Source organism: Myxocyprinus asiaticus, chromosome 32 (genome assembly GCF_019703515.2).
Source record: "Myxocyprinus asiaticus isolate MX2 ecotype Aquarium Trade chromosome 32, UBuf_Myxa_2, whole genome shotgun sequence".
Taxonomy (NCBI): Eukaryota; Metazoa; Chordata; class Actinopteri; order Cypriniformes; family Catostomidae; genus Myxocyprinus; species Myxocyprinus asiaticus.
The window spans coordinates 1,327,919-1,341,807 of NC_059375.1; the positions used below are offsets into that span (position 1 = coordinate 1,327,919).

The 13,889-nt window shown below is 38.4% G+C and overlaps 1 protein-coding gene across 1 annotated transcript in view; it reads left to right on the top strand.

The window, feature by feature from the left end:
* The window catches only part of waplb (WAPL cohesin release factor b), a 98,063-nt gene that overhangs the window by 46,521 nt on the left and 37,653 nt on the right, over positions 1–13,889 (top strand). Inside the window, exon 6 of the mRNA XM_051667787.1 lies at positions 8,903–8,998. Within this exon, the coding sequence (XP_051523747.1) occupies positions 8,903–8,998 (96 nt within the window). The remainder of the gene's footprint in view (positions 1–8,902; positions 8,999–13,889) is intronic.

Genomic DNA, 13,889 nt, shown 5'->3' on the forward strand with positions numbered 1-13,889 from the left:
CTCACCTGTTTCACACCGCCTTATTATTTAAACTCATCAAATTGTTATTAGTCTTTTTTTTTTTTTTGTAATTAACATTTTTATTAATTCATATACACATGACAGAGAAAAACTCTACACATATACGAAGAATCAACATTTTACATTTAAACCCCACTAATACAATCCCACCCTAACCCCCAACGAACACCCCTGTGGTCCCACATAACACACACACACAATCCAAAAAAAAAAAATATATATATATATATATATATATATATATATATATATATATATATATATGAATATATATATGAATATATATATATATATATATATATATATATATATATATATATATATATATATGAATAAATAAAATAATAATAAGCATACATGATTAAACTAAACTACACTCTCCACATTCTCTCCCCAAGAGTCCCCCAGAAAAACTACATATTTGCCCCATTTTTTAACAAATAAGTCCCTAAACCCCAGCCTTCTACTTACCACTTCCTCAAATGCAGCTACCCTCCCCATTTCCACACACCACAAAAGAGGGTGCTCCACTTGACTTCCAACCGCTTAAAATTACTTGCCTGCCGATCATGAGACTGGTCAGAACCCAATTTTTAATGTGAATGTCCCCCAAATTCATGACCGCCCCATCACCCAAAACATAGAGTCTGGAACAAAGCAAAATTTTAACGTTCATAACATCACACAAATAATTCTGAACCTTTAACCAAAAATCTTGGATCTTAACACACCCCAAAAAAAAAACATGGGTAGTATCTCCAACTTCTGATTGGCATCACCAGCAGGTGGGTGTGTCTTTAAGACCAAGCCTATATAATCTAGAAGGGGTCCAATAAAATCAATGTAAAATCTTAAATTGCATAAGGTGAACTCTTGCATCTCTAGATACAGACTTGACATTTTTCAGAATCTTAGTCCACACTCCTTCCTCCAATACCAAATTCAAATCTTTCTTCCATAATCTCTTAAGAGAATTTAACGCTCCTTCCCCCAGACACTGAGTTAGCCGGGAGTAGTACACTGATGCATCATGACCCTTTCCAAAAGCAGCAATCACCTCTCCCAAAGCACCTGCCACCTTAGGGGGGGTGTGTGCTACTGCCAAAAACAGTACAGAGCATGTGGTGCAGTTGTAAATACCTATAAAACTGAGATCTGCGAATCCCAAAATGATTACCCAAATTCTCAAAAGATCTCAACCCTCCACTCTCATACAGGTCGCCGAGTGTAGTAACCCCCCTCACAATCCACTCTGACCAGCAGAAAGGGGACTTGTTGATACATAATTTGGGGTTCAGCCATATGCTTGAGGCAACATTTAAATAAATGTCCGAATCAAATACTCTGGCCTTTCTTGTCCAAATCATGTGCAAATGTGAAATAATGGGGTGTGATTTTAACTTCTCCGGTTAGTTTGATAGAAAGGCTTTGGAGTGGCAAAATAGGGGCAAGAACTTCCTTTTCAATATAAAACCAGGGAGGGGCTCTTTCAGGTGGAAGCGACCAATGAGCCAAATATCTGAGACTGAAAGCGTAATAATAAAACAAAATACTGGGTAGGCCTGGCCCACCTTTGTCAATCGGCCTGTGTAGTTTGTTGAAATGTAGTCTGGGACACTTACCATTCCAAATAAAGGACTTCACTATGCTATCAAATTGCTTGAAATAAGAGAGGGGGACATCTACAGGGAGAGACTGTAGTAAGTAGTTGAATTTTGGAATACAATTAATTTTAATAAATTTAATCTTCCCAATCATCGATAAATGTAATGAAGCCCACCTGTCCACATCGCTCAAACCTTTTTATTAAAGGGTCAAAATGAACTCTAACTAAATCAGACAAATTTGCTGGGAATAAAATACCCAAATACTTAATCCCCTGTTTGGGCCACTGGAAGGCGCACGGCTGAAAAGCCGTAACTGGGCAGTACACTGTCAGAGCCAAAGCTTCAGATTTAGACCAATTGGCTTTGTATCCTGAGAGCTTGGAGAAGGAATTAATAATTCTGTAGAGGCAAGGCATAGATCTAGTGAGGTCAGAGACAAATAATAAAATATAATCCGCGTAAAGCAGAAGTTTATGCACCACACCTCCCGCCACCACCCCTGGAAAATCATCCTCCTTTCTTATCGCAGCTGCTAATGGTTCCAGGGCAAGACAGAACAATAATGGGGAAAGAGGGCAACCTTGCCGAGTGCCCCTATTCACAGTAAAATAATCTGAAATGAATCAATTTGTTTGTACCGCTGTTACAGGGTGTCTATAAAGTAACTTAATCCAACCAATAAATGTACTTCCGAACCCATACGTTTCCAAAATCTTTAAAAAGTTAATCCCATTCTTCCATATAAAACACCTTTTCGACGTCAAGTGAGATGGCAGAGACCAGAGACTGATCATTCGCCACTGACCACATGATATTAATGAAACGCCTAATGTTATTAGAAGAACTATGGCCCCGAATAAACCCCACCTGATCTATATGTATAAGAGATGTCATAACCGGTTAGCCAAAATTGACAATTTTAACATCTAGCTGAATCAGGGAAATTGGACGGTAAATTTTACACTCGCTTGGATTTTTGTCTTTTTTAAGAATCAGACTGATCCAGGCTTATGTCATGGTTGGGGGAAGCTTTCCATTCTTTAATGATTCCATATAAACTTCTAACAAAGTGGAGCCAATTCTGTAGCATAAGATCTAAAATACTCAGCGGCAAAGCCATCTGGCCCCAGAGACTTACCTGTAGGCAAGGTCTTAATTATCTCTTCAAGTTCCTCCAAGTTTATCTCAGAATCAAGATAATTGTTTTTGCTCAGTCGTCAATTTAGGGAGTTCTAATGGTTCCACAAATTTTCTAATATCTTCATCAGTAGACGAAGACGTGGAACTATAAAGATCAAGATAGAATTCTTTAAAGGCATTATTAATATCAATAGCCAAGGTAAAAATTTCATCATCAGCAGATTTCACTGAGGGAATGATAGAAAAAGAATCTCTCTGCTTTATATATCTTGCCAGAAGTTTTCCTGCCTTGTCCCCCGACTCAAAGTCTTGCCCTGAACAACCAAAACTCCACTTTCCACAACAAAATAGCATTATATCTGTATTTTAATCAAGTCAATTCTCTGAGGCCATCAGGCGACATCCTGCGCTTCAGCTCTGCTTTGTCACTTTTAATATTCTCTTCCAATTCCACGAGTTCTCATGCTTTGGATTTTTTGGTAAATGAGGCATGCTGTATGATCCGACCCCTAAGAACCACCTTAAGTGCCTCCCAAGCCACGCCCACAGAAGATACTGAGGACCAGTTGGTCTCCATATAAACACTGATTTCAGTCTTTAACATAAGCGCCAATTATATGATTTATTTTTCTCCGTATTTGGCAACACCTCTACCAGGGCATGATCTGAGACTAAAATGTTTCCAATTGAGCAATCAACGACAGATGAAATGAGGGACTTACCAGAGGGGCTCAAAAGTCTTCAAATATCTGTAAGATCAAGATTTTTACACATCCTGTGAAGTGTCAATGTTGCTCTAGGGGGCTTACACACTTTTGCTTCACTGGGATCAAGGACTGAGTCCATCAAAAGATTAAAGTCTCCTCCCAATATTATATCATGAGGGGTGTCCGCAGCTTGCAACATCCCCTCAAGATCTATTAAAAAGCCCTGATCATCAGCGTTAGATGCGTAAATATTAGCCAAAATCAACCTTTGCCCCTGAATTTCTCCTAAAACAATAATTACTCTTCCTAATTTATCTTTACTCTAAGACATTTGAATTGTAGATGTTTATCAGTATAATGATCCCCCTACTCTTACTTGAGCCAGCACTAAAGAAAACATGTCCACCCCATATCTTCCCAAATTTTTCAGCTTCCTGCAGGGAAAGATGCGTTTCTTGAAGAAACACTATCATATTTCTTACATTTAAGAAAAGAAATAACCTTCCTTCTTTTTATGGGGTGCCCCCAACCCATTCACATTCCATGTGGAGAGAGATAACCTACACCATATTAACATTTGACATTGATATAATAAAAAAAATTAATTGTGTGTCAAAAACAAGATTATACAGACCACATTCCCCATTAGTACAACAATCAAACCAAACTTCCCCCCGAACAAAACAAACAGAAAAAAGAAAAACGTGCGCATTAACCCCGCGCATGACAGCGCCAACCGCCGTCAATCCCTCTAAATTCAAAGAGTCCATGTATGGCTATGAGAGCCCCCGCGACAACTTTGCTGTCAGATTGCTCAAGTCCGGTGCTTCTATACAAATTTTGTGAGGCAAAATTACATAACAGAAAATACTTTGTAAAACAGACCCCAGCCAACAGGCAGAATTAACACAAAGAACATGTAGATTCATTCACAGAACTGTCTCGAAGGTGTGTTCCTCCACAAAACACACTCCAGCTGATATAAAGCCATTCGGTTTCCTCGGACAGACAAACAACTGTTCAGTGAGCCAGCTGTTTAGGAGTATGGCAGATGACATAATCATTCTAATGTCCCTTAAAAATATTCCACAAAAACCTCCAGCCGCTAGGCGGAACTAAAACAAAAAAGAAACAAAACAGGTATCCCAGTTCCTCTGATGATCAAGAGCCAAACTCACTCAGAGGTCGCGCAAAAAAAAAAAAAAAAAAAAAAAATTCACCATTACTTACTCAGCCCGTCAACTTTATAAAAGACGTCCTTTATGTGAGCATGTAGATATTTTGCGGTTATCCATAGTGACCATTCTCAATCTGGCCGGGAACTTCAGTGTAAAAACGATCTTCTGTCAATGCAAAAATTTCTTGAAGAAAGTGTCATTCCACAAAACAAATTCCAGCCGCTAGGCGGAACCAACGCAAAAAGAAACAAAAAATGGCACCCAGCTTCCTCAGACAAACGAGTGTATATTCAGCGAGTCAAACCACTTATATAAGAAACATCAAATGGCTTACTCCATTGTGTTTATGAAGGAGAGTGCCTGTTTTGGACTTGTAAATACTTTGCGACCATTCTAAGCTTCTATTCTCAGTTTGGCCGGAAACATCAATGCAAAAGCGATCTTCCGTTGATGTAAAAGTTTCTTATATTCCTTGAATCGATCGTGTTTCTCTCTTGTCGAATTTGTAGAGTCCGGGAACAAGAAAATATTGTGATTCTTCCAAGAAAGCTTTCCTTTGCTCCTTGCCTGGTGCAACATGAGATCTTTATCGGATGATCTCAGAAATTTGGCCAGAATTGATCGGGGCCTGTCTCCCTCAGTAGATCCGCGAGCCGGGACTCTGTGAGCTCGCTCGATTTCCAGTTTATGGCCTGTTATGTTGAGCAGACTCAGGAAGAGCTTGTCCAGGAATTTCACCATATCTCTGCCCTCTTCATTCTCAGGAATTCCAGCAATCCGTATATTGTTCCTTCGGCTCATATTTTCAATATATTCCAGTTTTTCCAAAATGTGTTCCAAGTCCGTTTTGGATGCGGGCGGATTAGCGGATAATTCCCTTTCCGATGACTCCAGATAATCAATCTGTTTCTCAACATCCGACACTCTTGTGACCAACTCAGAGAATTTTGTTTGCATTACCGTAATCGATTGACGTATTACAGCGAGATCCTCCAAGTCAGCAACAACCTTCGTCAGCATCACCGAGATGTTGGACAGTTTTCGCTGAATTTCTTCTCCCGACGTGCCTTCCAAATCGAGTCCCCAGCTCGCAGTCCCGTCAGAGGCCTAAGCTTGAACATGTAAGTGTCTTTTAAAGTCTCCAGAGTCTGAGGATTTAGACTTATTTGCCATGTATACCTCAAAGAATAAATATGTAATTGGGTGTATCAAATCTCACCGGATTATAACATGAAAATAATTAAAAAAACTAGCAAAGTGCGCAGAGATCGTGATTCACTTGTCTGCTTCTCGCATGGCATCACGCGTCCCCCCAAATTGTTATTTGTCTTAAATTGCCCCCGTCTCAACTTTTTTGGAGCATGTTGCAATCATCTGATTTTAAATTATTGTACATTTAAATATATATATGTATGTAAAATTCACAAGATAAAACATCATATTATGTGTAGTTGTGGTGCTTTCAATATAATTATAGGGTGAAAATATAATTTACAAATCACCCCTTATTTGTTTTTATTAGCATTTTTCATACTGTCCCAACTCTTTCGGAATTGGAGTTGTATTTCCAGGTCGGAATCAGTAAAATGGGGATGATGAACACTGGTGTCTTTAAACTTAACACCGCATCCTAAACACAGCGTTTATGACTAGAGACACTAAAAACTAGTGAGGCCAAATTGAGATGCTCAAAGCGTCCGCCTGACAAATGAGTACCAACAATAGACCAACAATTAAAAATAGCGGAATTAAGCCAATAATAGAGTTATGTTTAATGATATGGAAATAATACAAACTATATTTTGACTTTTAAAAACACTTTTTGAATTGTCTAAATGCTTTACTTGTCTGCTGCCACAGTATGTGCATATGATGTAATGTATTTGAATGATCTGAATTATATTTATTTTATATTATAGGCTATTTATAAATGTTTTAATAGGCTATAGTTTTGAAACAGTGAGTATTTTAACATTTAGGGATTGGCCCAATTCACTTCCATTGTCACACTGGAACCCAGATTTTTGCTTTTTTTTAAAGAAGAGGAGGAATGAAATTAATTTATTGCAGAAAAGGGCAGTATACATGTCAGAGCTGCCCACAGAATGAGAGACCTGTCTAGCCCTGTTGGGTCTCTGACTTGGCAGCGTCATTCCCAGACTTTACAGGGGATTCCAACTTGCCGATAAAACTCTTTTTGGGGGGGCGGTTTTGATTTCCCTCTGCAAGACCTTCTGGAAGAGTCAAACCAAGTTTGAGCAGATCTGTATGGGGTGCAGCTAGACTTTCACTCCCCACTAGCTTGAAGAACACTTCTTAATTACAGAAGATTAAAAGCAGTCTCCAGCAGAGTTACCTCCAGGGCCAGACTCTTCTCTTTTCATTATTATTAATAATCCAGTTTCAGTGTTGGCCAGTGGACTGTGCCTACGTCTCATATGGTTGCCAAGTTCACTTTTATCACCCCCTCATCTCTTGGCTGTTTGTGCGCTGTCAGTGCCTGCTGTTTGACTCTATTTGGCATCCTTTGCAAGTTGTTCTTCTACAGAGTTTTCCTGTGGTCTGCTTTCAATGCGCTCATGCTGAGACAAACGACCTGCACTTCAATTCACACTCCGCCAACACAAACAATCCAAGAAATGTAGCACTTCTTAATGACTTTTAATTACAGACTTAATTACAGATGGAGATGGAGTATAGCCACCTTTGTACAAGGTATAGCAGAAGGCTTTGTATATTGAATAATATTTAAAGGCAATTATCTATACGACTGATGTGTTTTTGGATGTCAGATTTATTCTCAGTTTTTCCACGCTTGTTTCGATTGCTTGGTTTCGAACCAGAGTTCGATTCCACCTTATCCTCCAGCCCCCACAAGTCTCATCAGAGGTGTTTGCTTAGGCAAGCTTTGGTATTTTATTACTACTTTTGGAGTTTATTCAAATCCCTAACCCTAAGTGTTAAACTTCAGTGCATAACTCGTCCCACACCGTTTGTGTTGTGGAATGATACCTCAATATATGTGGCTTGTTGAGGAGAGCTTTGCTATTACTTTACCAAGCAATGAGACATATTATTTTTAACTGGCACACAATAAAACAGGCCAAAAATCCTGTGGACTTATATTGGATCTCCCATGGTTATTATATGGAGCGATTCAAACCATATCTAGAGATTAGGGGGTGGGCTCTTAACTCTTTTGGGCCAGCCAACCACCCGGAACACACTAGACTCTGCCTAGCAATGCCAAGCATGTACCCATAATCCTCTAGAAGTGACATAGCAATTCCAAAAAATGTAAAAATCTAGTTTCACAGTATTACTCTGCTTTGACTTGTAATTTCTGACATCGACATGACTACCACTCTGAATATTAGTGACAGCTCTTTACCATTTTAGATAAAAACCTCAAAAATCTTAAGAGTTTATGGATAGGACAACACATGCATCTATCTGCCACGAATGCAATTTAAGAGATCATTAGTAGTTCACTTCAAATTAGAGTGGATAGTGTTCATACCATTTATGAATTGTAGTCTTGTTCATTTTAACTACTCAAAACCCACGTTTTTAAACTCTTGACATGTATTCACAAAAAATCTTATGGCTAAAACTCTTAAAAATGATGTGCATGTCACTCCTAATTTTAGGATTTGTAAATAAGAGTCTAAGAGTATAACACTAAATGCCTAACACTTAAAATAATACTCCAGAATCACAAACTATCCGATGCATGGCTGCCACGTAGAATTAGAATATTATAATGACATTTTAAAAGTCAGAATGGTATTTTCATTATTGTAAACATAGTTAGGGATGCAGTCACCTCTGCCGTGAACTGAAACAACTTTACACCGGAGATGAAGGTTTTGAGTGAAATATTAAAAGTGCTGAAAGAGATTTTTATTTTTTATGGAATGGTATGTAGAAAATGTTTCTTCTTCCTGAAAGATATCACTGAAATAAGTGTCATGAGATATATCACCGGTCTCTGTGACAGCTCAAGACTCTGTAAACAGGCAGTGTTTTCGTAAGAGTGGGCATGTCTATTTTAATGACTCACTCTCATGAAAGTTCCAGTTTTAAAGAGAAACTAGCTAGGAACTCTATGGAGAATTCCTAGTGGTAAGATAAAAATCTTTGTGAAAACGGGCCCTGAGCTCTAACATTAACAGGACTCTGGTCTTCACTGATCACTCTAGTGTGAAAACACCATCATTATAAATATTTGTTTACATTCTTTCTGCAGTCTCCTACTAAAGCTGTGTATAATGCGAGACACTGGAATCATCCAGAGCCAGAAGATCTGCTGCCTCCACCTCCATCAGGATCTAAAGCTCCTCCAGTGAGTACAACAACACCTACTACACCTTTAGAAACCCACACATATACAGCACAGGATACTCCACTGAACACTACAACATCTACACCCTTAACACCCTTTCACACCAAATGCTTATTTTGTCCACGATGAAGATTTTTAATAGAAATGATGGATTCCTATGGAGCCTTTCACATTCATGCACTGACAAAGCGGTGTTTTTTTTTGTTGTTGTTTTTTTAAGGTGAGTGTGTATTTTTTTTTTTTAATTGCTTGGTGATAAAACGCTCCAACCAATAACTTTTGGATGTTTGGATGACGTGTCGAGCCCCTGCAGTTACCACAATCAGTGCAAAAGCTAAATCACAGATAGCTGTTTTGCCCACTGACATTAAATGGTATCTTAAAGAAATAATCCTAAACCGACAGTGAGGATGTGTATTTCATTTGCATCCAAAATAAAACTCCAATGGGTTCTGAAAATTATACTGCTGCATCTCTGCCTTTGCATCTCCTTAAAACTTCTCATCTTACGCAGGTTCTTTTAACAAAATACTGTGTATAAAATATTGTGGCATCTTTGACTAGCACAATTTAATAATCGACTTTACGGATCTTACATGACTTTTCTTCACCATATAGTAATACTATTGCTGTGACTTATTATTACACTCTCTGTATTTGCATATTTGTCTTTGTATACCAAAACGTGGTGTCCACAAAATTATGTAATCGTTATTGCAGTGCTATCGTACTAGAGTTTTAAACTACTTTTGAATCATGAGTCAGACATATAATGGGTTTAGTTTGTTGCGATTTGTTTTTTAATAGTTGCATGAAACAGTCTTTAAGTATTTATGTTGTCACATTCATAACTGCACAGTTAAAACATGCAGTGTTTTGAACAAACATAAATAACACAAGAGTGTGTACATGACAATAGCCTGTTATCAGTATTGTTCCAATTGACAATTCTTTGGTATATGAGGTTGACAGAGGTGATTAAAAATTAGAACTATTTTTAAAATCTAGTTTAAAACACGTGTTGTTTGTAGAAATTTAATATCCATGTTTGTTTCGCAAATTTTTGGATACATTTATAGCATTTTCTACAAAAAAACTATTTGTGTAACCAAGTAAAAAGTATTAAAATACTTTCTCTGCACCTGGAATACATGAGTGTATACAGTGTGTGTGTGTGTGTGTGTGTGTGTGTGTGTATACAGAAATAATAAAACATTACTCATAACATTACTCCAACATTTCTTTTATCAAGAATTTTAGCTTCTTAATGTATTTTTTTATTGTATTTTTTTATTTTTTATTTTTATCTCTGAATGGTTAGACCACGTGACATTTTTGACTTAGAAATAATATCAAAATTACTTTTAACTCAGTAATTGAAAACATGTTCATCATAGAAGAGCTGTATTCAAGTAATAGAAGATGAATTAATAAAAGAGCATCTTGTCATTTGACCCTAATATTATTTTTACACAATTCTTTCTAATCACCCCTCAGACTGCTTTGTTCATATTGCCATTCAGGTGAATTGAAATAGTATGTGAAGTATCTTGAAAGTTTTCTTTCTTGTTGATTAAATCAACAACAAAATCATTATTGCTGCATCTTCTGTGATAGGTGGAGGGTGTAACAGGTGCCACTTACTGTACCAGAGTAAAATTGACTGTCGATCACCTTTTGTAAAGGCGTGAATGTGCTAATGCTGAGTATTCTCGTTGCTTTTGGTGTGAAAGAGCCTTTATAAACTCACACATACACAGGACAGGAGACTAGTGTGTATTCCACTCCAACTTCTACACACAGTGCAGTCTACAGTTATTCAGACACTTCTCATATACCACAATGTTTATTGTCAGCCATATGTGAAAACTCCTACTGCTTGGACTCAACTCTCACATGCACAAATGTGAAAAACTTTTCTGCTCTTGTTTCCCTTTAATGTGTCTGACCGCGGACCACTGAGCTGTTGGGCTGTGATAGTTTAGCACCGGAACTGGCCTTTTATAATCAACATGGAAACGGCATTCACAACTGATTTTACTTCTCTAAAGTGATTTTGAGTGAAACTGGATAGTTAACAAGAAAAATGCACAACAGGACTTGATTTTATTAATCTGGAATTGCCACGAATTTAGAATGGCTGCAAGTTATTTCACTTTGATAAAAGATTATGAAGACAATAATTTTTATATTTCTTTGGGATAACGTGCACTGATAAATCAGAATCAGAATAAGCTTTATTGCCAAGTATGCTTACACATACAGTTGTGCTCAAAAGTTTGCATACCCTTGGAGAATTGGTAATATGTGTACCATTTTTAAAGAAAACATGAGTGAGCTGCCAAAACGCATTTCTTTTATTTCTTATGGGATTCATATTCAACTGTAGGTTATAACAGAATGGCACAATCATAAAATAAAACATGGCAACAAAGAAAAAAATAAAATGACCCCTGTTCAAAAGTCTGCATACCCTTAGTTCTTAATACTGTGTATTGCCCCTTTTAGCATCAATGACAGCGTGCAGTCTTTTGTAATAGTTGTCTATGAGGCCCCAAATTCTTGCAGCCCATTCGTCTTGGCAAAATGCCTCCAGGTCATGCAAAGTCTTTGGTCGTCTTGCATGAACCGCACGTTTGAGATCTCCCCAGAGTGGCTCGATGATATTAAGGTCAGGAGACTGTGATGGCCACTCCAGAACCTTCACCTTTTCCTGCTGTAACCACTGGAGGGTCAACTTGGCCTTGTGCTTAGGGACATTGTCGTGCTGGAAGTCCAAGAGCATCCCATGCTCAGCTTTCGTGCAGAAGAATGCAAATTGTCTGCCAGTATTTTCTAATAACATGCTGCATTCATCTTGCCATCAATTTTCACAAGATTCCCCGTGCCATTAGAGCTCACACAGCCCCAAAACATCAGTGAGCCACCACCATGCTTCACAGTGGGGATGGTATTCTTTTCACTATAGGCCTTGTTGACCCCTCTCCAAACATAGCGCTTATGGTTGTGACCATAAAGCTCTGTTTTGGTCTTGTCACTCCAAATTACAGTGTGCCAGAAGCTGTGAGGCATGTCAAGGTGTTGTCGGGCATATTGTAACCGGGCTTTTTTGTGGCATTGGCACAGTAAAGGCTTCTTTCTGGCAACTCGACCATGCAGCTCATTTTTGTTCAAGTATCGTCGTATTGTGCTCCTTGAAACAACCACACCGTCTTTTTCCAGAGCAGCCTGTCTTTCTCCTGAGGTTACCTGTGGGTTTTTCTTTGTATCCCGAACAATTCTTCTGGCAGTTGTGGCTGAAATCTTTCTTGGTCTACCTGACCTTGGCTTGGTATCAAGAGATCCCCGAATTTTCCACTTCTTAATAAGTGATTGAACAGTACTGACTGGCATTTTCAAGGCTTTGGATATCTTTTTATATCCTTTTCCATCTTTATAAAGTTCCATTACCTTGTTACGCAGGTCTTTTGACAGTTCTATTCTGCTCCCCATGGCTCAGTATCTAGCCTGCTCAGTGCATCCACGTGAGAGCTAACAAACTCATTGACTATTTATACACAGACACTAATTGCAATTTAAAAAGCCACAGGTGTGGGAAATTAACCTTTAATTGCCATTTAAACCTGTGTGTGTCACCTTGTGTGTCTGTAACAAGGCCAAACATTCAAGGGTATGTAAACTTTTAATCAGGGCCATTTGGGTGGTTTCTGTTATCATTATAATTTAAAAAGGAGCCAAACAACTATGTGATGATAAATGGCTTCATATGATCACTATCCTTAAATAAAAGACAGTTTTTTTGCATGATCAGTCATATTTTCAAAATCAATGCCAAAATTTCACAATTTCTGCCAGGGTATGCAAACTTTTGAGCACAATTGTACAAGGAATTTGTCTTGGTGACAGAAGCTTCCAGTGCACAAACAATACAACAACAGAACAGAGATAATAAAAAACATAATAAAAATAAAAAGCGAATAGAAAATATAAGTATATATAGAAATACACAATAAGACTATATATATATATATATATATATATATATATATAATACACAAATACACATTTGTTATATACAGATGTAATGTAATGGCAGAAGATGTAGGATATGTTACATAAATATAAATTGTGTATTGCACATAATTATTGCTCAATGGGGCAATTTAACTGTTCATGAGATAGATAACCTGAGGGGAAAAAAACTGTTCTTGTGCCTGACGGTTCTGGTGCTCAGTGCTCTGTGATGCCGGCAAGAAGGCAACCGTTCAAAAAGGTAGTGGGCAGGGTGAGTGGTGTCCAGAGTGATTTTTCCAGCCTTTTTACTCACTCTGGGAGTGTATAGTTCTTGCAGGGAGGGCAGGGGGCAACCAATAATCCTCTCAGCAGTCCAAACTGTCCTTTGTAGTCTTCTGATATCCGATTTCGTAGCTGAACCAAACCAGATAGATATTGAAGTGCAGAGGACAGACTCAATGACTGCTGAGTATAACTGTATCAGCAGCGCCTGTGGCAGGTTGAACTTCCTCAACTGGTGAAGGAAGTACAACCTCTGCTGGGCCTTTTTCACAATGGAGTCAATGTGGGTCTCCCACTTCAGGTACTCTGAGATGGTAGTGCCCAGGAACCTGAATGACTCCACTGCTGCCACAGTGCAGTTTAGAATGGTGAGGGGGGACAGTGTTGGGGGGTTCCTCCTAAAGTCCACAATCATTTCCACCGTTTTGAGCGTGTTCAGCTCAAGGTTGTTTTGACTGCACCAGACAGCCAGCTGTTCAACCTCCCTTCTGTATGCAGACTCATCGTCATCTTGGATGAGGCCGATGACAGTGGTGTTGTCTGCAAACTTCAGGAGCTTGACAGAGGGGTCCTTGGTGATGCAGTCATTGGTGTA